The sequence below is a fragment of the Neofelis nebulosa genome, chromosome 6 (genome assembly GCF_028018385.1).
Source record: "Neofelis nebulosa isolate mNeoNeb1 chromosome 6, mNeoNeb1.pri, whole genome shotgun sequence".
Classification (NCBI taxonomy): domain Eukaryota; kingdom Metazoa; phylum Chordata; class Mammalia; order Carnivora; family Felidae; genus Neofelis; species Neofelis nebulosa.
Window position 1 is genome coordinate 78,676,708 of NC_080787.1, and position 23,999 is coordinate 78,700,706.

The 23,999-nt window shown below is 39.7% G+C and overlaps 1 protein-coding gene across 1 annotated transcript; it reads left to right on the forward strand.

The window, feature by feature from the left end:
* Positions 1 to 6,413: 6,413 nt before the first annotated feature.
* On the forward strand, positions 6,414 to 20,268 carry PRSS35 (serine protease 35). Its single transcript, XM_058734600.1, has 2 exons — positions 6,414 to 7,027; positions 17,437 to 20,268. Exons 1-2 carry the CDS (start codon positions 7,017 to 7,019, stop codon positions 18,695 to 18,697), a joined length of 1,272 nt encoding a protein of 423 aa, XP_058590583.1. The 5' UTR covers positions 6,414 to 7,016; the 3' UTR covers positions 18,698 to 20,268.
* Positions 20,269 to 23,999: the final 3,731 nt, after the last annotated feature.

The following is a 23,999-nucleotide window of genomic DNA, read 5'->3' on the forward strand; positions in this document are numbered from 1 at the left end:
ACTCAGTTCAGCCTCAAACACACACATAGGCGCAAAGTGAAGGGATGGAAAAAAAATATTCCAAGCAGATGGAAACCAAACAGATCAGAGTAGCTACACTTATATAAGACAAACAGACTTAAAGTTAAACAACCTCATTATGGGGGCACCGGTGGGTCAGTTGATTAAGCATCCGACTTAAGCTCAGGTCATGATATCACAGTTGGTGAGTTTGAGCCCTGCCTTGGGATCTGTGCTGTCAATTCAGAGCCCACTTTGGATCTTCTGTCCTCCCCTCTGTCTGACCCTCCCCTGCTTGTGCTCTCTGTCTCTCTCAAAAATAAATAAACATTAAAAAAAAACCCAAACCTCAAAAACCCAAACCCAAAAAACTCAAACCTCAGGGGTCAGTTTATCGAGAGGATATAAAAATTGTGAATATATAGGCACCCAACATAGGATTATCTAAATATATTAAGCAAATACTAGCACATCTGAAGGAAGTAATAGAAAACAATACAATAATAGCAGGGGACTCCATACCCCACTTTTAAAAATGGACAAATCATTCAGACATAAAATCAATAAGGAAAAAGGGATTTGAACTATACTTTAGATCAAATAGACCTAACAACCATATGTAAAATATTCTATCCAACAGCAGCAGAATATACATTCTTAAGTGCACATGGAACATTCTCTAGGATAGATCATATGTTAGTTACAAAACAAGTCTCAGCCAATTTAAGATTGAAACCATATCAAGTATGTTTTCTGACCACAATGGTATGAAACTAAAAATCAATAACAGGAAGAAAACTGGAAAATTTACAAATATATGGAAATTAAACATCACACTTCTGAGCAACAAATGGGTTAGAGATAAAATTAAAAAGGAAATAAAAAGATATATTGAAACAAATGAAAATGGGAATATACCAAAACCTATGGGATACAACAAAATTAATGCTAAGAGGAATGCTTATAGCAATAAATGCCTACTTTAAGGAAAAAGAAATGTCTCAAATAACCTAACTTTATACCTCAAGGAAGTATAAAAACAAGAACAAGTTAAGCCTAAAGTTAGTAGAAGGAGGAAGATAGCAATGTTCAGAGTGGAAATAAATGAACTACAGAATTAAAAAAAATAGAAAAGTTCAACAAAATTTAGAGTTGGTTTTCTCAGTTGGTAAATAAAATTCACAAACCTTTGGCTAGATTTACCAAAGAAGAGAATGAGAGAGAGAGAGTGAGAGAGAGAGAAAACACAAAATAAGAAATGAAAAAGGAGGGGCACTTGGGTGACTCACTTAGTTGAACATTGAATTCCTGAGTTTGGTTCGGGTCATGATCCCAGGGTTGTGGAATTGAGCCCCACATCGGGCTCTGTGCTGAGTGTGGAGCCTGTTTGGGATATTCTCTCTCTCTCTCTCTCTCTCTCTCTCTCTCTCTCTTTCTTTCTCTCTCCCCCTCTGCCTCTGCCTCTGTCCCATGCTCATGCTCTTTTTCTCTTTCTTTCTCAAAAAAAAAAAAAAGACAGAGAAAGAAAGAAGGAAAGAAAGACAGAAAGAAAGAAAAGGAGATATTATATAACCCAATATCACAGAAATACAAAAGATCCTAAGAGACTACTATGAACAGTTAAACACCAACAAACTGGACAACCTAGAAGAAATGAATAAATTCCTAGAAACATACAACCTACTAAGTCAGAATCATGAAGAAATAGAAAATCTGAACAAACCAATAAGAAGTAAGGAGATTGAGTCAGTAATCAAAACCTTCCCAACAAAGAAAAGCCAGATGACTTCATGGGTGATTTTTACCAAACATATAAAGAAGAATTAATACCAATTCTTCTCAAACTCTTAGAAAAATTGAAGAGAGGGAACACTCCCAAACTCATTTTTCAAGGCTAGCATTACCCTCATACCAAAGCTGACAAGGATGCTACAGGAAAAGAAAATAATAGGTGAAGATCCTTAATAAATATACATGCAAAGATTCTCAACAAAATACTAGCAAACTGAATTCAACATCACATTAAAGGGATCATACATCATGTTCAAGTAGGCTTTTTTCCTAGGAAGGCAAGGATGGTTCAATATATGCTTATCAATAAATATGTGATACACCACACTAATAGAATGAAAGACAAAAATCAAATGATCTTTCCAATAGATGCAGAAAAAGGATTTAACAAAATTCAATGTTCTTTCATAATAAAAACTCTTTAAAAAATGGGTATAGAATGAACATACCTCAATATAATAAAAGGTCATATATGACAAGCCCACAACTGACATCATAGTCAGTGGTGAAAGATTGAAAACTTTCCCTCTAAGATCAGAAGCAAGACAAGGGTGTCTACTCTTACCACTCTATTCACCATATTACTTGGAGTTTTAGCGTGTGCAATTAGGTAAGAAAAAAAAGGCACCTTATAAAAGGCACCTGAGTCAGAAAGGAAGTAATAAAATTGTGTTCTAATGACATGATTTTGTAAAGTGAATTTTTTTAAGTTTATTTATTTTTATTTGTGTGTGTGTTTGTGTGTGTGTGTGTGTGTGTGTGTATGAGAGAGAGAGAGAGAGAGAGCGCAAACAGGGTAGGGGCAGAGAGAGAGGGAGAGAGAGAATCCTATGCAGGCTCTGTACTGTCAGCACAGAGTCCAATGTGGGACTCAAACTCATGAACCATGAGATCATGACCTGAGCTGAAATCAAGAGTTGGACACTTAACTGACTGAGTCACCCAGGTGCCCCTAATGACATAATTTTGTATATAGAAAATCCTAAAGACTCTACCAAAAAAATGTTAAACCTATCAATTCAGTAAAATTTCAGGATACCAAATCAATATACACAAATCAGTTGCATTTCTATACGCTAACAAGGTATTTGAAAACAAAATAAACAATTCCATTTATAATAATGAAAACAATAAAATACTTAGGTATAAATGTAACCAATAAAGTTAAGTATCTATACACCAAAAACTATAAAACATTGAGGAAAGAAACTGGAGAGAAAAATAAATGGAAAGATATCTGTGTTCATGGATCAGAAGAGTTAATATTGTTAAAATATCCATACTACCTATACCCATGTATAGATTCAATGCAGTCGCTATGGCATTCCTTACAGAAATAGAAAAAAAAATCCTAAAATTCTTATGAAACCGCAAAAATCCCAAAATAGCCAAAAAAATAGCAAAAGCAATCTAGAGAAAAAACAAGGCTGGAGATACCACACTTCCTGATTTCAAACTATAGTGGAAAACTATAGTAATCAAAACAGTATGGTACTAGCATAAAAACAGACATATGTACCAATGGCACAGAATCAAGAGCCCAGAAATAAACCCACATGTATATACTCAGCGGGTATATGACAAAGGAGCCACAAATACTCAAGAAAGGATGGTCTCTTCAACCAATGATGTTAAGAAAACTGGATATCCACCTGGGAAAGAATGAAATTAGACCCTTATCTTAGACCACACACAAAAATTAACACAAAATGTGGTGAGGACTTGAAAGTAAGATTTGAAATCATAAAAATCCTAGAAGAGTACACAGGGAAAAAGCTACTTGACGTTGGTCTTGGCAACGGTTTTTTGGATCTGACACCAAAAGAACAAGCAGTAAAAGTAAAAACAAATAAGTGGAACAACATCCAGCTAAATGCTTCTGCACAGCAAAGGAAACCATCAACAGAGTGAAAAAGCAACCTATTGAGTGGGAGAAAATATTTGTAAGCCATGTACCTGATAAGGGGTTAATATCCAAGACATATAAGGAGCTCATACAATCCAATAGCAAAAGCCCCATATAATAATCTGATTAAAAACTGGGTAGAGGACTTGAATGGACATTTTCCCAAAGAAGATATACAAAATATACGTGAAAATGTGTTCAATATCACTAATCATCAGACGAATGCAACCAAAACCACAATGAAATATCATCTCCCACATGTTAGAACGGCTGTTATTGAAAAGATACGAGATAACAAATGTTGATGAGGATGTGGAGAAATGGGAACCCTGGTTCACTGTTGGTAGGGATGTAAATTGGTACAGCTACTACGAAAAACAGTCTGGAAGTCCCTCAAAAGATTAAAAATAGGGCGCCTGGGTGGCTCAGTTGGTTAAGCGTCCAATTTCAGCTCTGATCATGATCTCACAGTTCATGAGTTTGAGCCCCATGTCGGGCTCTGTGCTGACAGCTCAGAGCTGGAGCCTGCTTCAGATTCTGTGCCTCCTTCTCTCTCTGCCCCTATTCCACTCACTCTGTGTCTATCAAAAATAAATAAACATTAAAAAAATTAAAAATAGAACTACCATATGATCCAGCAATTTCACTGTAGGTATATATTTGAAGATGAAATCACTATTTCAAAGAGATTATCTGCACACTCATATTCACTGTAGCATTATTCACAGTAGCTAAGACATGGAAGCAACTTAAGTGTCCCTTAACAGGTGAATGGTTGGGGCGCCTGGGTGGCTCAGTCGGTTAAGCGTCCGACTTTGGCTCAGGTCACGATCTCACGGTCCGTGAGCTCGAGCCCCGAGTCGGGCTCTGAGCTGATGGCTCAGAGCCTGGAGCCTGTTTCCGATCTGTGTCTCCCTCTCTCTCTGCCCCTCCCCTGTTCATGCTCTGTTTCTCTCTGTCTCAAAAATAAATAAACGTTAAAAAAAAGTTTATAAATAACAGGTGAATGGATAAAGAAAAGGTCTCTATGTATAAATATAATAATAATAATAATATTATTTACATATGATAAAATTATATATTTATATATAAAATAATTTTATTTATATATTTATATATATAATAGAATATTGTTCAGCCATAAAAAAGAAATCCTGCTATCATCATGGATAGACTCTGAGAGCACTGGAATCTAAAAACCTTGAATTCATAGAAACAGAGTAGAAAGGAGTAGTTACCAAAGGCTGAGGGGTTGGGGACATGGGAAGACGTTGGTCAAAGGGCACAAACTTTCAGTTATATGATCGATAAGTTTCAGGGATCTAATGGACAGCACAGAGACTATAGTTAACAATTTTGTATTGAAATTTTGAAAGTTGCTATGAGAATAAAGCTTTAATGCTCTTACCACAACAGTTTAAAAAATGACAATGAGGTGAGGTAAAGGGTGTGTTAACTAACCTAATTGTGGTAAACATTTTGTGGCATATGTAACAAATCATCATACTGTATGCCTTTAAGTTTACACAGTGTTATATGTCAATTACATCTCAGTAAAGCTGGAGGTGGGACGGGAAGTGCTCCAGGAATAAGGTTCAGGAAGGGGGCCCTGAAAGTGTGAGAGGAATTGAAGCGGTACTGGGGTGATTACTAAATTAAAGGAATCAGACCTACTCCTGCACTAAATCCTTCCGGATTTATGCAGTGTTAGAATCCTCAAATGTTTGAGAAGGGCAGACTGCAGAATCACTCCCACCACCTCCCCAGCTCAACCTTCTTAATGTATTGTTGAAGAAAAGGAGGCCCAGGGCACAGCTACTTAGGGTCAGATGCGGCTTCCCACTCTGAGTTCTGGGCTTTCTCTAGGACTTCCCCACACTCAATTTCACTGACAAACTTTTTTAGTTGAATACATAATTAGCATCTAGTCCATTCTAGGTTCTGTGGTAGAGGGTAGGGATTCAAAGATACATATGAAGATTATGACCTAATTAGTGAGACAGAGAGCTTCAGAATTGTTTTATACCAGATAAAAATTATTAATAGATTTTAATGATATGGGTAAGTGAATATACAAAAATGCTAAGTGAAACAAACAGGAAACCTAAATATATATATACATATATATATTCTGATCTCAATTGTGTTAAAAAATACACAGAAACTTGAGAAATGCAATAACCCACTAATGAGCCAAGTGCTATGGAACATGCGAGGGCCTTGCGTTAGAAACACTTGTGCACTTATTTGACCTCCCTCCTTGGAGGGCCAGGACCCAGGTTTTGTTCTTGTTATTGGTGCATCTTGCCCCAGACCTGCCACCCGGTAGCAGTTCAGTACATGTTGAATCAATGAGACTCCCTTCTGCACGCGGTGCCCACCCAAAAGGAACAAGTCTGCTAAGGAGGAGAGTAAGAGAAAGCGGGAAAGGGCGAGGTTAGCATGCTGGTAGGACCGAGGTGGGCAAGAACCACAAACTCAGAAAATAGTAAAGGCCAGCTAGCCTGGAGACAGACGGAAACTGACGCTCTCCCCCTGGCGGCGGCACAGGACACTCAGAGGGACCCCTCAGCCCAGCCCCGGGGTGGGCGCCTGCGGGAACTAGAGTAGTTACAGAGGCCGCGCTCACCCTGGGCGCAGGCGCCAATCCGAACTGCCCCGTGGGGGGATACGTCCCAGGAAGCGAAGTCCCCAATAGAGAAGGCTTGGGCTGGGGTTGGGGAAACAGCTCTGGTTCTTCTAGATGGCTGGGGTCTAGACGGCGAGCTGGGCAAGTGAGATTTGATGAACAACTCCCACGCACCCCCATCAGCCCTCCCCCCGACTTTAAAGTCTCTTCTTGAGGCTATGCAAGGGATGCACAGTGTCACGCGGACAGACATCTCTTGTGAATGGACTCAGGAATTCTTCGTGGTGCTGCATTATTTCACTCTGGGGGCAGAGATGCTGGGGTGAGAGGTTGCCCCGTCTGCTCTGCACCTCCAGGGAACCCTACCCCCCACCCACACACACCTCCTTGGGCCTAGCGTCCGGGTTCCTTCCCCTCCCTCTTTCCCTTTTTCTCCTCTTGCCCACCTCCTCCCCCTCTTCGCCTCCCCCCGCGTCGGCCGGGCGTCATCGCCCCCTTTCCCCTCCCATCTCCAGACCGGCGCGCAGCTCAGCTCTGGCCTCCTCCGCAGTCTCCGCCACGAGCCGCTGGTGGTGCTGGCGGGTCCGCGAGGCTCGTGGCAGCAGCCCCCGCCCGCCCTCGCCAGCGCTGGGACCGCCTCGGGGGCCTTTGAGTCGAGCTGGGCAGCGTCCCGGGCACCGGGCACCGAATATGCTTCGCAGGTAAGGACGGAGCCCCCCGCGGACAGGGCAAAACCCTAGAATCTGCAAGTTTCTGCGAGAAAGGCAGACCCACCCGAGGAGAGCTTCTTTGAGGGGCTCTAAGGATATGGATCAAACTTAGCACTTTAAGTCCTCAAAGAAACTACTGTCTCAATAGGCAACTCTGTGTGCCGGCCTCTGCACAGTTTAATATTAGCAGTTACAGTGTTTGCATTGGACTATAAACGGAATTCTTTCTGCTTAAGCAGTACCAGAGGGGACCCTCTTTATTTTTATGATTATTAACAGATGCCATTGAAAAAGGTGTAAAACCATTCTTGGAAAGCCTACTCTGGTTGAAAGCCTCTTTGGCAGGGTTACTATGAAAGCTAGGAACCTCTGTCTCTCTAGCTCATCAACTTGGCTGCACAGGTCAGCAAAAGGAGCAGTGAAAAACATTTTTAAAATGAGAAGGTGAAATGAAATGGAAAAGTCTTGTACTTGTTTTAAAATACCAAAAAAAGGGGAGGGGGCATGTAGATAGACAAAGCAAGATTGACAGAATACTGGTAATTATTGAAGCAGGGTGATGGGCACATGGGTTACACTTTTTTCTCCGCCTTTTTATACTTTCCCTCTACTTTTGTGTAGTTGGGAAATGTTCTCCAATAATAAAGTTTTTTTTGCAAAGTTGTAGAAACACTCCCACCTACTTCCTTTGACCTTTTTACCCTGTCATTGATTTGAAAAGAAGCTGCTTGCCCTATGTAGGTATTTCCCCCCTTTTATTAACCCTTCTCACTTCTGAAATTAATTCTCATTTTATCCCAGGGCATTTGTCTCTACAGAGGATTATAAAAGTCATATTTTGCTGCTTGGAGAATTATGCCTAGAATCTGGTTTTTAATTTAGAAGAGAGAATGTACACATTCCAGCCAAATAAGACATCTAGGCTGGAAAGCAGTGGCCAAGTATGTGGAATTTTATTTTTATTAGGAAATCTTAGAGGAGCCCCTTTAGTACAAGAAGAGGCGGGGCATGAATACTCTGCCCACTTTTCTTCCAGACAACCTGGAAACCTGTAGACTCAATCTTTTTCATGTTTTTTAAATGTGAGATTGTTTAGCTCAGTGCTTGGCACATAGTATGTGCTCATTATATGTTCAAATAAACAACTGCTAATGTGAGTTAATTTTCCCTATTGAGTAAATTATTTATCTTTCTCTGCCCAGTGCTCAAATATCCGAGGCAAGCATACTGAATTTTAACAGTAGGATCAGGCTTGGAATTTTGGAGGCTGAGTTAACTCTGCAGATGAGAAATCGGAGAGGAGAGGTTAGGAAACAGCAAAAATCAAATTAGTGGTGTAAAAGTTATTTTAGAACTTTGCTTAACCCCATTTTTCTTTCAAAGCTTCAAATAGGTTAAACTGATACATGATTAGCCGAAAGGATTGTGATCGTAAGATGCTTCGAAGACTGATGAGTAGCGAACCTGGTACATTTACATATATTCTTTGGTCTCAAAGGCCAACTTGCAAGATAAAAAATAAGTCAGGAGCCATACGCTGTGCACTTCCTATGTCATTGTACGGGAGAGCCAGCAGAGTGTTTGCTTGGGGCTCCCAAAAGTGCCATGCACCCCAAAGTTGATTTACACACCGCATATCCATTACATGAATCGAAACGTACATCTCCTGGAAAAATAGCTAAAAAACAAAGGGGGGGTTTATTTTTTTTTATTGTGATGAGAAACAGAAGTTGTGGGTTACTGTAAAATAATCAACTGTGTAACTTTACCATCTTCCTTTCCCTCAAGTACTGCCAAATTTTTAAAGCAGACATTACTTTGTCTCCATTCCTGAAGCTAAACTTGAAAATAGTGCTATGGTATGATATTTTGAATAGAAATTGGCATTTTGTCAATGAACTTCTTGCCATTTCTTCGCAGCATTGAGTCAGTGGAGAGCTTACCCTTTGGTAATGGATTATAAAATATTTGATAAACATATGTGAAATATTTGGCAAGTTGAAGCTTTTTCTTTGGGTTGAAATGACTTGCAGCACATTTTGGGGACTCTTCAGCCGTGCTGTAGGTCACAGTGGAAGTGTGCTGGCACGACGATGGTTTTTGGAAAACCACCTGCCAGAAAATTGTCTGGCTGTAGACAGCATCTTCAGCCCTCAGTTCATCAGGATAGGCTCTGTGGCCTGTAGGTGGGTTTTCTAAATGTGATAAATTCCATATGTGACAACCATTTAGTATATTATTAGCCAGTTGGACTTATCCCCCTGCTGAATCCTACGTGCTTTTAAAATAAGTTCTGTATCATAGCTCAGTGAATGTAAACAATTTAAACTCAGGACTTTAGCTTCACCATCAGCTGGCTAGTTCTGCCATCTAGTGGTGGATGTATGGACAGCAGGCCAGGGACCAGCAATAGAAGCTTCTCAAAGATCACCGATGAGTAAGTTACTTGTGTTTCTCATTTGTGGTTTAATCTGAGACTTCAGAGCTGAAAGGTATCTTAGAAGTGTTCTACTCCAGCTCTGTAAGTCAGGAGGATTACCGCAGAGATTCTTAAACAAAGAAAGAAACTTTGAAATGATGCATAACCTAGTAAGCACCCAGCATGCCTTTGTGGAATAAACAAATTTCTCCACCCTGTTCCAGCTCTTGTCTCTCTTTAGCAACGTTGCTCCATGCCACCATAAAGTTTTAATAGGATCTTCTATTTTTAGTTCTCAAACTGCATGACTGTATGATTTTCCATGAAATGAAAATCTCCGTTTATGTCCTAGTCTCTGGACCAAACTTTCTTTCCCACTTTCTACCACTCCCTACTGTTCTTTCTTTCTAAACATCCAGAGTAGACAGTTGTAAAAACTAGACTCTTATCTTTACTGCTGCTATAAAAATTATCAAAAATTTAGAGACTTAAAACAACAACACATTACCTTACAGTTCTGGAGGCCAGACGCCTAAAGAGGGTCAGCAGGGTTGCATTCCTCCTGGGAATTCGAGGAGAGAATTTGTTTCCTCACCCTTTCTGGGTTCTAGAGGCTGCCCACATTCCTTAGCTTGCAGGCCTGCAACACTCCGACCTCCGCCTCGTCTTCTCGGCTCCTCGTCAAGCTTCACCCTTCTTCATATAAGGATCCCGGTGATGAATGGGTCTCACCTGGAGAATCCCAGCTAATCTCATGTCGAAATCCTTCACCAAATCACATCTGCAGGCTTCTTGACCATGTCAGAAACATATCCACAGCTTCTGGGGATTCAGATACGGTATTTTGGGGAGCCATTATTTGGCATACCATAGTGAGGTGCCCGACAGATGGAGATGTATGAAATCCCTTATAAATATCTACCTATGTTTTGACTCCTATTGTTTGATGTTAATAGTAGTAATTGCTGTCATTTGTGAGTGCTTGCTGTGCTCTGGGCACGACGCTTATATACGTCATATTAGTTTCTCACAAAACTACCGTAAAATTTTATTCGTGTTTTAACCACTGTAGGAAATAATGTTGGGAGAGGTTAAGTAACCTTCACAGAATCATACTGCCAGGAAGTCACAAGTATACTCAAGTCGGTTTGCCCTCAAAGCCCACTGCCTCCATAATTGTTGAAACACCTGTGTTCTTGCTGTCCACCGTGCTTCCATCGCTAACACGGTTACTTTCTCATCACTGTGATCCCATATACTTTGTAACTTAGTTTTTTTTAATGTTTATTTACTTTTGAGAGAGAGAGAGAGAGAGAGGAGGGAGGCATGAGCAGGGGAGGGGCAGAGAGAGGGAGACACAGAATCCGAAGCAGGCTCCAGGCTCTGAGCTGTCAGCACTAGCCTGACGCTGGGCTCAAATTCACAGATGGAGAGATCGTGACCTGAGCTGAAGTCAGACACCCAACCGACTGAGCCACCCAGGAGCCCCATGTTGTAACTTAAATGTGGCCTCCATTCCGTGTTCCAGTCAGGGAGTGACATTAGGTGAGGGCCTCCGGGAGGCAAGGAATTAGACTTTACAGAATCCCCATTCTCCCCTGCATCTCTCCCAGTTGGTGAAAGTGACTGTTAAAGCTTTTAAACGTGATCTCCCCAAGGTGACCTGTGTCATGCCCTCTGCACACCTGCTTGTTCTCCCTGGTAATACCCTTCCCCTCTTGCCGTGGCCTTTTGCCCAAACCAGCACTACTCTCTGCAGTTATTGAGAGCATCTGGGCCGGGCCCCAGTGACTCCCTGTTGTGTGTCAATCTTCACACCTGTTGTGTGTCAGCCTTCCACTGGGTAGGTGGGGGTGAAAGTAGGGGAGGAGAGAAGACGGACATGCGCATTTTCGCGTCTATGTAGTGTGTAAATGTAGGCAGTGCTGTTGGGAGGGGCAGGTGGTTGGAATCATGGATGGCTAAATACGGCACAGGCATGTTGTAAAAAAGTGGGTATGTGATCATTTCTGTGTCCTAGCACACACATTAGGTCGAAATTGGTGTTGGCCCTCCAAGGTCATTGATCTGAGCAGTGCCTGACCCACACTACCCATAGAAAATGTTTGACAGGTTAATGCAAAATTATGTTTCCTGGCAGTGTGGTATACACTTGAGTTTGGACAACTATGTCACCAATGTCACCATACATAGCAAGGGGCCGATGCAAACACAGGACTGAGTAAGTGAGAATCTCTTACCTGGTGAGGGAAAGTAACTTGGTGCAGATTCTTGACGGTAAGTCAGCATCCTTATTTTCACAGGCAGGAAAAATATTTCATGTGAAATATTTAATACAGTGACCAATCATCTAATCTTTCATTAATCCACCTACCTACTTAAGCTAGACTATACACTTCTCCAGGTAAACAAAACAAAACGAAACAACAGAAGAGAAACTGAATCCTAGAATATAATTATGTCATGCCATAGTAAAATTCTATACACTATAGATAGACTCGCTCAAAAGGTTAGGTTTTTATTTCACGGTAAACTGCTCCCTTGTAGTAATTATTTTGACATTGACCCTGTTTCTTTTTAAGCTGAGGGCCTGATGCCATTCTAGAATTCCTAATGTAGATCCAGGCTATAAATAAGACACAGGAAATGCAATTCGAGTGTTCTGTGGCTGGGTAATGTTTAATCACACTTAAGTTTAATAGCTCTGAGAAAAATATATTACAAAGCCACAGATATTCACAGACATGAGTAATTAGGAAAGCATTCATGTGGGAAGTCTCTAAAATGTAGCTGTCCTTGAACAAAAAACATAGCAAACAAAACAAAGAAAAGGGGAGTTTGAGAGTGTGTCTGAAACTCTTCTGAAATAAAAAAATATGTATATATTTGTTTAGTTTTAGAAAAGTAGGAGTGTTATAGCTGTGGCTTATGTAATAAACTATTTTAAAGTGATAGTCATTCAGCCATTAGAGTAATAATTATAAAAGAACCTATTATTGACTGCTTTACTGTGCTCTGGGCTTACAGATCATTCTTTGGATATACCATCTTGTTTAATCTCCACGATTACGTTATGAGGGAGAGATTACTGTTCTCCCCACTTTGCAAATGAGGACGCTGAAACTGAGCACAGTGAACTGCCCAAATTCATATGTCTAGTACGTGGTCAAGATGAGACTCAGCCCAAGTGTTCTTACTCCCTGGTCTATACACATAACCACTCCGCTGGACGGTTGCTCCAGGATTCCAAATACGTTAGCCATCACAGGTCTAAGAAAGCATAAGCAAACAGAGGGTGATAGTAAGTTCTCTCTCGAGTTTCATGTGGTCATTGCTATTAATCTGGACCAAGAACAAGTGTGAAGTAATATCTACTCCATCGGTGAGAATTTATCTACAAAGCCTCCTCCCCTGATTCCCTTCCACTCCGTTTGTCTCCATGATCCAACCCATAATCTACTGTGTGTACACTGACTCATGGTGGAGAGTCAAGGCTGCAACCTCACTTTTGCTAACCAGAACTGGTATTTGAAGCCCCAAATCCAAGGCAGCTGGAAAGTGACAGTGAAGGTCACAGTTATAATGGGAAACAGGAAAAAGGAGGAGGAGGAGGGAAGACACTGGACATTAAAGCTTTCAAAATGTTATGGCTGCCCTACCAGTTGGGACTGTGTCTCTTTAGATCAATGAGTTGGTGCTTTTTGGATGATGGGCACATGTGGATGTGTTGTCCACTGAACCATGGATTGTTCTATCAGTAAGAGCTATCATTTACCTTACACTGACACTTTACCACAAGGCAAACTTAGATTTTCCAAAAGAAAGTGTCCTTAAACATTTGTCCAATTTTAAATTACAGGCCAAATTGGACAGGCTAACTGAATTCATGTCCTCTTATTACTGTGATTCTGAGGTTGTATTTCAAGGCTCTGCCCTTCCCATGCCCAAGGATAGATGTGGGCATAGCTTTTATTCCTGCGGTGCACTGTAGCAGGGCTCCCTCAAAGGGCACCAGACAGGGCTGGCAAATCCATGCTGTCTTATAATTTGTAGCATCAGATGTTGGAAGCATTGCTTACAAGCCTACTGAATTTTTTTTTTAATTGAAGTAGAGTTGACACACAATGTTACATTAGTTTCTGGTGTACAACATAGTGATCTGACAACCCCATAGGTGATGCTCACCCGAAGTGTAGCTACCATGGGTCACCATACAGCACTATTATACCATCGACTATATTCCCTAAGCTGCCCCTTTTATTCCGTAACTGGAAGCCTGTGCCTCCCATTCCCCTTTACCCATTTTGCTCTTTTGCTCCCCAACTAGCCCACTGAATTTGGATATTTTCAGATGTATTATTAAATCACTTATATAAAAGAATATCTTTTCTTTATTAATGGCTGAACCATTTGATATTGGCAATGGCTGACATAGTAAAAGAGCAAAGTCAAGAATAAAGTTGTTCACAAAGATGAAGTAGAGGTCACTTGAAACTTGGTTAAGCAATCATCCCTGGGAAAGCTGCCTTCTGGTGTATGGCTCAAGATGCTGCCCCAGGGCCTTTACCGCTGCAGTGGTTCTCAGACTGTACTGAGTATCTGAATCTCCTGGAGGGCTGGTCAAAACATGGATAGCTGGGAACCCCATCTCCCACTCCCCCCACCCCCATTCTGATTCTGGAGAATTTTGGAAAGTAGCTCTGGGTTGGACCCTGAGAATTAGCATTTTTAACAAGATCCCAGGTGATGCTGCTGCTGGTCTGGGACTGCAATCTGGGCATACCTTGATATGACAGAGTTTATTTTGCCATACACAAGTGTGGAATTTTATTAACAAACCAATAACATTCTTTTGAGTTGTTCATCTTTCATTTTGAGTTTGAAGGCAGGAAAAATACCAATGTCCCAGCTCAAAGCAGTCAGGCAGGAGGCGTTCCCTCTTCCTCACAGGAGGGTCAACCTTTTTTGTTCTATACAGACCTTCAACTGATTGGATGAGACCCACCCACATTCAGAAGGGAAGTCTGCTTTTCTCAGTCTACCAATTTGAATGCTACTCTCTTCCAGAAACACCTTCACGGATGCACCCAGAATAATGTTTGACCAAACATCTGGGTACCCTAGTACCAACTAGTCAAGTTGACACATATAAGTTGCCATTACATGGGGCTTTCTTAAAAGTCTGCCTAGAGAATTATGGCACAAGGTGCATGTTTTGTTTGGTAAAGAGTAGATGAACTTCTATATTTGAGCTTACTACTCTAGTTCAATGATCTGTGTAGCAAAAGATCATCTTGTCAATTATCATTTAATATTTGCATTCTGCCTTTCTAATCCCTAACTAGCTTTAGTTGTAAGACAAGATTAAATAGCAGTGAAAAAAAAAAAAAAAAAAAAACCTAACTGGACTGGAGAAACAATATCATGGTACCATGACTTAGATGTCTTCTGTTTTGCCTAGGAATGCCTTTCACACATTTTTACTCCTTGGATAATTAGTATCAACTGTTAAAATGTACAGAGTGACTCTTTGTATTTCTCAACATGGATATTTGATGTTCTGTCTTTGGTGTATTCTTATATTAAGTTCACAATGGACAGCTTTTGTCATTAAGGACTAAATGAAAAAAAAAACCCAATTTTTAAAAATTATTTTTCCCACACTAAAAAATTTCCTTGATTGAAATTTTGCTAAGAATCAAGTAGATAATATCAAATACACACACAGTTTTCTAAATGTTTATTTATTTTGAGAGGAGAGAGAGCACATGCACATGCATGTATGTGTGTGTGCAAATGGGGGAGGGGCAGAGAAAGAGGGAGACAAAAAATCCCAAGCAGGCTCCATGCTCAACACAGAGCCCTACATGGGGCTCAGTCTCACAAACCGTTAGATCATGACCTGAGCCAGAATCAAGAGTTGGGCATTTAACCAACTGAGCCACCCAGGCGCCCCTACATACATTTTTAAAATAGTCTATTTTGCTCTGTTGTTAGGCCTAGAGGCAGCAAATAGGTCTCTGATTTTAGCATTTTTTTTTTAAAGGCAAAGGCGTAATTTTTCATCATGGGAACTACCCACTTAAACATGATTTCAAGGCCTCAATAGGTTTACTGAGTTGTCAGCCCTTTTCACTCCAACTGAATTAAATAAAATTGACAAAATGAAATACTCATTGTGAAAATTATAACAAAAGAAAATACTAACTGGCTCAACAAAATAATTACCAATATAATTACTACTTTGTATAAAGTGACATTTGCCATGCGGATGATTAGAAAATATTGTGACTGAGTGTGGAGTTTTTCTGAACAATGTTCGTTATTGATTTTTTGATGATACCCATCACTGTGTACAGAAGAATGCCCTCTCTCCAAAATAAACTGCAAGCTATTTAGCAAACAAAACAGCCTAATACTAACCTGAATTATCATTACTCAGCAGTCAAGTATGGGCAGATAAAAAAATGAAATTGCAAAACTTCAATGTAATTTTGCTGATACCAAATCATGGTATTCTAAATTTGCTTAATGTGTTCAAATATATGATGAAACAAATGAATTATGTCATGTTTCACTGAATATATCATGCTTAAACAATAAAATGGCTCACGTAGTATGCATTTCTGTTCTATCAAAAGAATGTTATTAGTGTGTTAACAAACTTCTCTACTTACGTATGGCAAAATGAACTCTCATGTCAAGAGATGCCCATATTCAACCCTGCCTCAGAGACAATTTTTGCTTCTCATGGCAGTGCACAGGATCTCATAATGTGCCCTGAGTTGTGGGCCATTCCTAATATTTCTCATTAGTTTCTTTTCCATGAAAAAAAATAAAATAAAACTCATCAGAAAGCACTGAGGGTAAAGGTATTGTAGGAATAATCTAACCTTGAATCATCTGGTTTTCTATAAAATGAATAGCATACGGTGAGCCTTGGTATTTTAACGATTAGTTAAAATACACTTGGAGCATAGGTCACGAATAATAGTGACCTAGAAGTTCAAAATTGCTGCTGTAAAGAATGCCACCACTGTCTCCTACCCACACAAATGAAAACTGACAAACATCAGTTTGATGAAATAGATTTACATACCAGGGAGCCTAGAGAAGCAGGAAAAGAGGGCAAGAAGATGTAGACAACAGAAGAGGTATTATATAATGTATAAAGTACTGAAAACTTAAAAGATGTTTAACACAAAAGCACTGCTCTTAGATGATGAAACTAACGATAAAAGGGACTATAGTTAATCAGGATCATGTTCCCCCAAGTGGCAAATTCAGAACCACCGCCTTGAATTCTTACAACTAATTTTAATACACAGTAAGCTTCTACTGTGAAGCATTTTTGTACATTACTTTGCTTAGATGGTAGTTCCAAGCACAGCTTTTTAAAAAACGCATGGCACATTGCACCATCAGTGAGTTTGGTCAGCAAACCATGGTTTAAGGGAATTCAGTGTATTCCAGTGAACATTGTTTGAGCTCTGTGCTAGGCAATTATACTCTAGAGATGAGGAATTTATGATCCTTGCTCTTAAAGAGCGAAGTGCAGGGGGAAGAGCATGACATCTGCTGCTACCTTTATTTCTAAATCATCTGGAAATAATGTTGTAGGAGACCTAGGGAGGGAGAGTGTGGCTCAGGCAATAAGGGACCACAGTTTGTCACCCCATCTTACCGTCCCATGCATTGGGCTGTCTGGGAGGTAGAGGCAGAAATGGCAGGTGGGGGTAAGGGGAGGTGGGTTAGGCCTGGTGGAAAGAAGGTGGGGTGAAATACAGTTTACTAATTTTGGAAGTTTGTGTGCACCTTCTAGCAGGGTGTTTATCTAATCTCAGCAAAATTGAAGTACCGTGAAAATAAGGACTATTTGGTGGTGATGGTACATTTAAGACTCAAGGCCTAAATGAAATGATAAGTAACATATTTAAAAAGAGAACCTTATAAAGCGTCACTTTCTCTTTATATTTTTAAGGACAAAAGAGAAGAACAAAATGGAAAACGTGCTATTTTGTTGGATATTTTTCACCCTTGGGTGGACCCTCACTGATGGATCTGAAATGGAACAGGATTTTATGTGGCACTTGAGAAAAATACCCCGGGTTGTCAGTGAAAGGACTTTCCGTCTCACCAGCCCCACCTTCAAGGCAGATACTAAGATGGTGCTAGATAGAGTGTGTGGCATTGAATGCCAGAAAGAACTCCCAGCTCCCAGCCTTTCTGATGTGGAAGACTCTCTTTCCTATGAGACTGTCTTTGAGAATGGCACCAGAACCCTGACTAGAGTGAAAGTCCAAGATGTGCTCCTTGAGCCAACTCAGAATATCACCACAAAAGGAGCACTGGTGAGGAGGAGAAGGCAGGTTTATGGCACAGACAGCAGGTTCAGCATCTTGGACAAAAGGTTCTTAACCAATTTCCCTTTCAATACAGCTGTGAAGCTCTCCACAGGCTGCAGTGGTATCCTCATTTCCCCCAGCCACGTTCTAACAGCGGCCCACTGTGTGCATGATGGAAAGGACTACATCAAAGGGAGTAAAAAGCTAAGGGTAGGGTTGTTGAAGATGAGAAATAAGGGTGGTGGCAAGAAACGTAGAGGTTCTAAGAGGAGCAGGAGAGAGGCGAATGGTGGTGACAAGAGAGAAGGTACCAAGGTGAATCTGGAGAGAGACAAGGCTGGAAGAAGAAGAAGAAAGGAATCTGGTCGGGGCCAGAGAGTTGCTGAGGGGAAGCCCTCCTTCCAATGGACCCGGGTCAAGAATACCCACATCCCCAAAGGCTGGGCTAGAGGAGGGAGAGGGGAAGCCGCTTTGGACTATGACTATGCTCTTCTGGAATTGAAGCGCCCTCATAAAAAGAAATATATGGAACTAGGAATCAGTCCAACCATCAAGAAGCTGCCTGGAGGAATGATCCACTTCTCAGGATTTGATCGTGATAGGGCAGATCAATTAGTCTACCGGTTTTGTAGTGTGTCTGATGAATCCAATGATCTCCTCTATCAATACTGTGATGCTGAGTCGGGCTCCACTGGTTCTGGGGTCTATCTTCGTCTGAAAGAACCAGACAAAAAGAACTGGAAACGCAAAATCATTGCGGTCTATTCGGGCCACCAGTGGGTGGATGTCCATGGCGTTCAGAAGGACTACAATGTGGCGGTGCGCATCACTCCCCTCAAGTATGCCCAGATTTGCCTCTGGATTCATGGAGATAATGCCAACTGTACTTACGGCTGATGGAAATCTGAAACGAGTCAATGGATTACCTAAATCGTGGAGCAAACCAGTTATTATGGTAGCAAGATCACTTCATAGGTTATGCCCGGACTTGAACCCTATCAATAACAATTCAACATTTTTATAAATTTACCTTTTCAAAATTAGAAGCTTTTCATATGTTTAAAAAATACTTAGGTACAAATACTGAAACTAGATGGGCACCTAAATGTCAAGTATATATTCTTCTTTTACATAGTGATAAGTATCATTTGTGGGAAGTCTTTTGTTTCTCTCTGCCTTCTTAAAATTAGTCACTCTTTAAAAGTTCAAACTGGTATTATACACAGTATGATTTTTCAGTGGACTTATTCTCAGGGTCCTACTCTAACAAGAATCTAATAGGGTGCTGGTTGCATATTAAATGTGAAACTGCGTATACAGACATAGACAGTGTCAGGGTGGAGACGATGACTTACAATAGTTTGTACTACTTGGAGATGGACCCATTCAGTTCATGCCCTCTGTGCTTATATTATGCTTTCTGTTGGGTCTGAGAAACTTTGGTTTAGATTTTTTTTTTTTTTTAAGAATTACAAGGTACAGCAAACTTTATAAGCAAAGCTATCAACTGTTTCACTGCTTTAAAAAATATCAGTTGAAGTGTTTATTATTTAAAAATGAGAGACATACTTTGTTCTATGAAATAAATCTAGTTGAAAAAATAGGGAAGCTGAGACATTTTAAGATCTCAAGTTTTTATTTAATACTGAAAGCATAGACTTTTCATGAATGCAGAGGGAAGACAGTTAAAAAGTTACAAATGATCATGTATTGAAAGCCTCATCGTTTTATGCTATAGTTTTCTGTGTATGAGGTGTTAGAGTTTTAGGACAAGGAATTTTATTTAGTCTTTTTCAATAGAGAATCTTTTTCCCATTGACATGACAGATCTCAGCTTTCTTAATAGAGCCATACACATATTATTTTGGCTATTTCTCTGCCTAATAATTTTAGATATATCCCTAAAAATGAATATAATTTACAAATACAATTTTTAAAAGGAGTTTCTGATTATTTTCATTAGGGACCAAGGCTGTACACTCCTTCCGGCCACCATGGCCGCCTGAGCAGACAGAATCCAATGACTGCCTTCAGGCACAACACAGAGTAGTTACATATTTCTTGAATGAGCAGATATTTTGCTGAATCGTTGTAAAAGGGGGTTAGTTCAGGCCATTATGTTGAAAGGGTTGTAGTGATTTGCTGTTGAGCACACCATAAAATTCGGGAATGGCAGGCCTAATTTCTGGTCTGCTATTTTTGGCAGTTTCTACAGCACACATTCCTTTTTCTCATGACTCACCTAAGTCATTGATTCTGCTGGAGTCAAAATTTATTTTACCTATTATTTTTTTTAAGAGAATGGGGAGTTATACCCTTGATTAGTATGCAAAAGAATATTGGATTAGGTTATGATAAAAGGTGATTTTATGAATGTTGTCCAAAATACCTGGAATTTAATACGAGTATACATACTTTTATGGTGTGAATCTGTTTAAAAATCATTCAATAAAAATTTAAAAAATTAATCAATCATAACTCTTATTGTATCTGTATATATGTATATACAGGGTTTCAGGAAATATTAAAATGTGTCATTTATTTAAAAAAAAGATTTTATTTAATTCTGAATGCATTTCACCAAGCAGGATTTCATCCTTGGTGCCAGGGGAATAGGGCTATTGACTCAAAAGTTTTGATGCAATCTTTTTTGGGGAAACATCTATATGATCACTGCAACGGAAAGTGTTTCAATGTGATTTTTGCACACTTATGTGTTTGCAAACACACAATCTTCATCTTTGATTCTTAGGAAATACTTCTTGGGATTTGATTCAGTTCAGAGTAATTTAGGGTGCTTGGTATCAATCGTTTAGAGCTTAAGCTTAAATTCTGAATACATATAATTTCCCTAAGATCATTATACTTTTCAAAACTGTAAAATTTAGCTTATTTTATTTGCAGAGATTTATTTTGTTCTCTCCTCTTCTGTTTTCCAAGTGAATCATGAGTCTTATATGACCTATTTAGGACCACTAAAGTATACTACATTACTCAGAAGGTTGTAATGCACATACTTTCCCTGTCATGCTTATCAGACTTGAAATAGAAAATTAAATCGAATTCACTTGGCTGAAGAAATACATTCATGCACACATATGTCTGCTGTGTGCAAAGGACTATAGTGACCTTCTGCTTGAAAAGAAACTTATCAACGATTGAGCTCAAATAACTACAGTATTTACAAAACAAATGAAATTGAAAATCGTGAGGTTTTTTTCTTTACCCAAATAATGTATTTCATTTTATTTGTTTTTTTCTTGCTCAAATGGATGAGTGTGTGGGCAGAAGAGACATTTCTTTTTTCCTTTTTTGATGTGCTTATTTAAATTCCAAATGTGTTTTTTAATTTTAATTTTTTATTTTTTAAGTGTATTTATTTTGAGAGAGAGAGAGAGAGAGACAGCAAGTGGGGAGGGGCAGAGAGAGAGAGGAGAGAGAGAATCCTAAGCAGGCTCTGCACTTTGAGCATGGAGCCGGACATGGGCTTGAACTACGAACCTCAAGATCATGACCTGAGCTGAAAACAAGAATCGGACACTTAAACTGAGTGAGCCACCCAAGTGCTCCCCAAATGTTTTCTTTGAAAAAAGATTTAAATGTATGTACGAACAAGACCAGAGTTCCAGACAAATCATTACCTTTTATATTTTTAGATCAAAGAATTCTTTGAAATTCTTTTTTCATAGAAAGAATCTCAAAATTGGAAGAGACCATAAAGATTATTTAGTTTAACTCCAAAATTTAGATTTTAATTTCCATCCACAGCACTCCATTCAAGTAGTTGTCCAGTAATAAAAACTTTTTACCACCTAAATATTGATTAGTTATTAAAATTAATTCAGGAATTTAACTTTTAAAAATTATTAGTTCAGTTTGCTACATTGTACAAAAATTATATGGCTTATCTTGCATTTTATCCCCATCTTCACATTTCAATTACTCAATTCTTTGGCCTTATGCTGGCAAATTGGGTGTTTACTCATCAAAAGTAAACTGTGAGCCTTAATTAAGTATATTGGGGTAAGGCAACTGAACCAAGCACAAGGATTACAAGGATGAGGATCTATAGCTATAAATAGCCTGGAAATAGCATCATTATTCTTAAATTTTTTTTTTTTAACGTTTATTTATTTTTGAGATAGGGAGAGACAGAGCATGAACGGGGGAGGGTCAGAGAGAGAGGGAGACACAGAATCTGAAACAGGCTCCAGGCTCTGAGCAGTCAGCACAGAGCCCGACGTGGGGCTCGATGCGGGGCTCGAACTCCCGGACCGCGAGATCGTAACCTGAGCCGAAGTTGGACGCTTAACCGACTGAGCCACCCAGGCGCCCCAGCATCATTATTCTTTAATGTGATGTCCCTCTCATGATTATATTTTGGCTACTGATTTTAAAGATTATCTGCTAAGGCTTAGAAACTAGTTTTATGTTAGTAAACATTTCCAATTAATTAATGGAAGAATATTTTATATATATATCTATATATATATATATATATATATATATATATATTCTCCCCCCCCCCCCCCCCCCCCCCCAGCTAGAATTGCTCTTTCATTAAAGCCCTAACCATTAGGTTCAAAAGATACTTGGGAGATTGGGTCTAATTGATCGTGAAATCTTTTTCTTGTCAGATGAGGTGAGTTATGGATGGATTCACGATTCTTTATTGAGTCACTATTTAACTGAGGGGGGAAACCTCTTAGATGGTTTCCTGCCCTACTCACAAATAAAGCCCAGGGAGCGAACTTCCTTGTCTACTTCTTTCTGTATTTAATAACTGGCAGTTTGATTGTTTAGTTCAACTGTCTAGAGCATGGCGGCCAACTTAACCTGTGATCCAAATCTAGGCTAGTTTGTTTCACTTGCAGGTGAGGTGTTGTCTTAGCTGGGCTGTGGTAACAAAATGCCATAGACTGCGTGGCTTAAACAACAGAAATTTTGCTGGATACCATCTTGCTGTGGACTCACATGACCTCTTCTTTGTGAACAGTCAAGAGAAAATGCAAACGAGCTCTTTGGTGTCTCTTATAAGGATATAATCTCATTATAAGGGCCCCACCTTGATGACCTCACCTAATCCAATTACCGTGCTAAGACCCCATTTCCAAATACCATGAATTTGGGGTGGGGGAACACTGTCCACAACAGGGGTCCATTCAAAAGCCACAAGTTACACCTTGTGCCAGGCTCAGGAAACCTCACAGACACCAGTCACCACAGGAACTAGGCAAAGGGTATGAGCAGCAGCTTAAGCCAACCAACATCATTCTCACCACTTTCATCATCATCACCTCAAGTGTTCAAACCTGGCACAGAGAAGGTGATCAATACATGCTAAGGAATATCACCAAGTGTACCTTGAGGCTTCCTCTTTCAGGGTATTACTCTGCGCTATGTGACGGTGCTTCAAAAACTGGAGGTATCATGTTAATTGTATATTGCACTAAAGATATAGCTACATATTTAAACAATGGAATGTTTATTTGTAATAATAATTTTATTATTGGAATACTGTTGCATGGCACTTACGGAATCAGATATTTGCCATATTCCCTACTGACTCATGTGCGTGTTTCTGGATAAAAGTGCCTACAAACTGACAGGAGCCAGGCCCCTGTAGTACTCCTTATCCTCTCAATCTCCATGTAAACGTTTAATCAGATCATCTCAGCCTCAAAATTTCCCCCCAAAATCTTTTTGCTTTAGTAGTATATAAAATTTTCAAAAATAAAAAATAAAAAAAAAATAAAATTTTCCACGGTGCCTGGGTGGCTCAGTCGGTTGAGCATCTGACTCTTGATTTCAGCTCAGGTCATGATCCCAGGGTCCTGGGATCAAGCCCCACCTTGGGCTTGTGCTGAGAATGGAGCCTACTTAAGATTCTTTCTTTCTCTGCCTCCCTCCCCCACTTGCACGCTCTCTCTCTAAAATAAAAAATAAAATAAAATAAAAAGTAAATAAATAAACATTTCCAATAACACCTTAAAATCCATTTACTTTTATCAAGCACTGGGGACAAGCAGACTACCTAGAATACGTTGCAATCAACATGATCATATGACCCATTATTGCCTTCCAGTGTGGTTTTACCAAACTGAGGCTATTTCTATCTATACTTGTAAATGCTTTACTAATACTTAAACTTGCATTTATGTTATTGAAATCCTCTATCTATTCATAAATGGAAAACGTG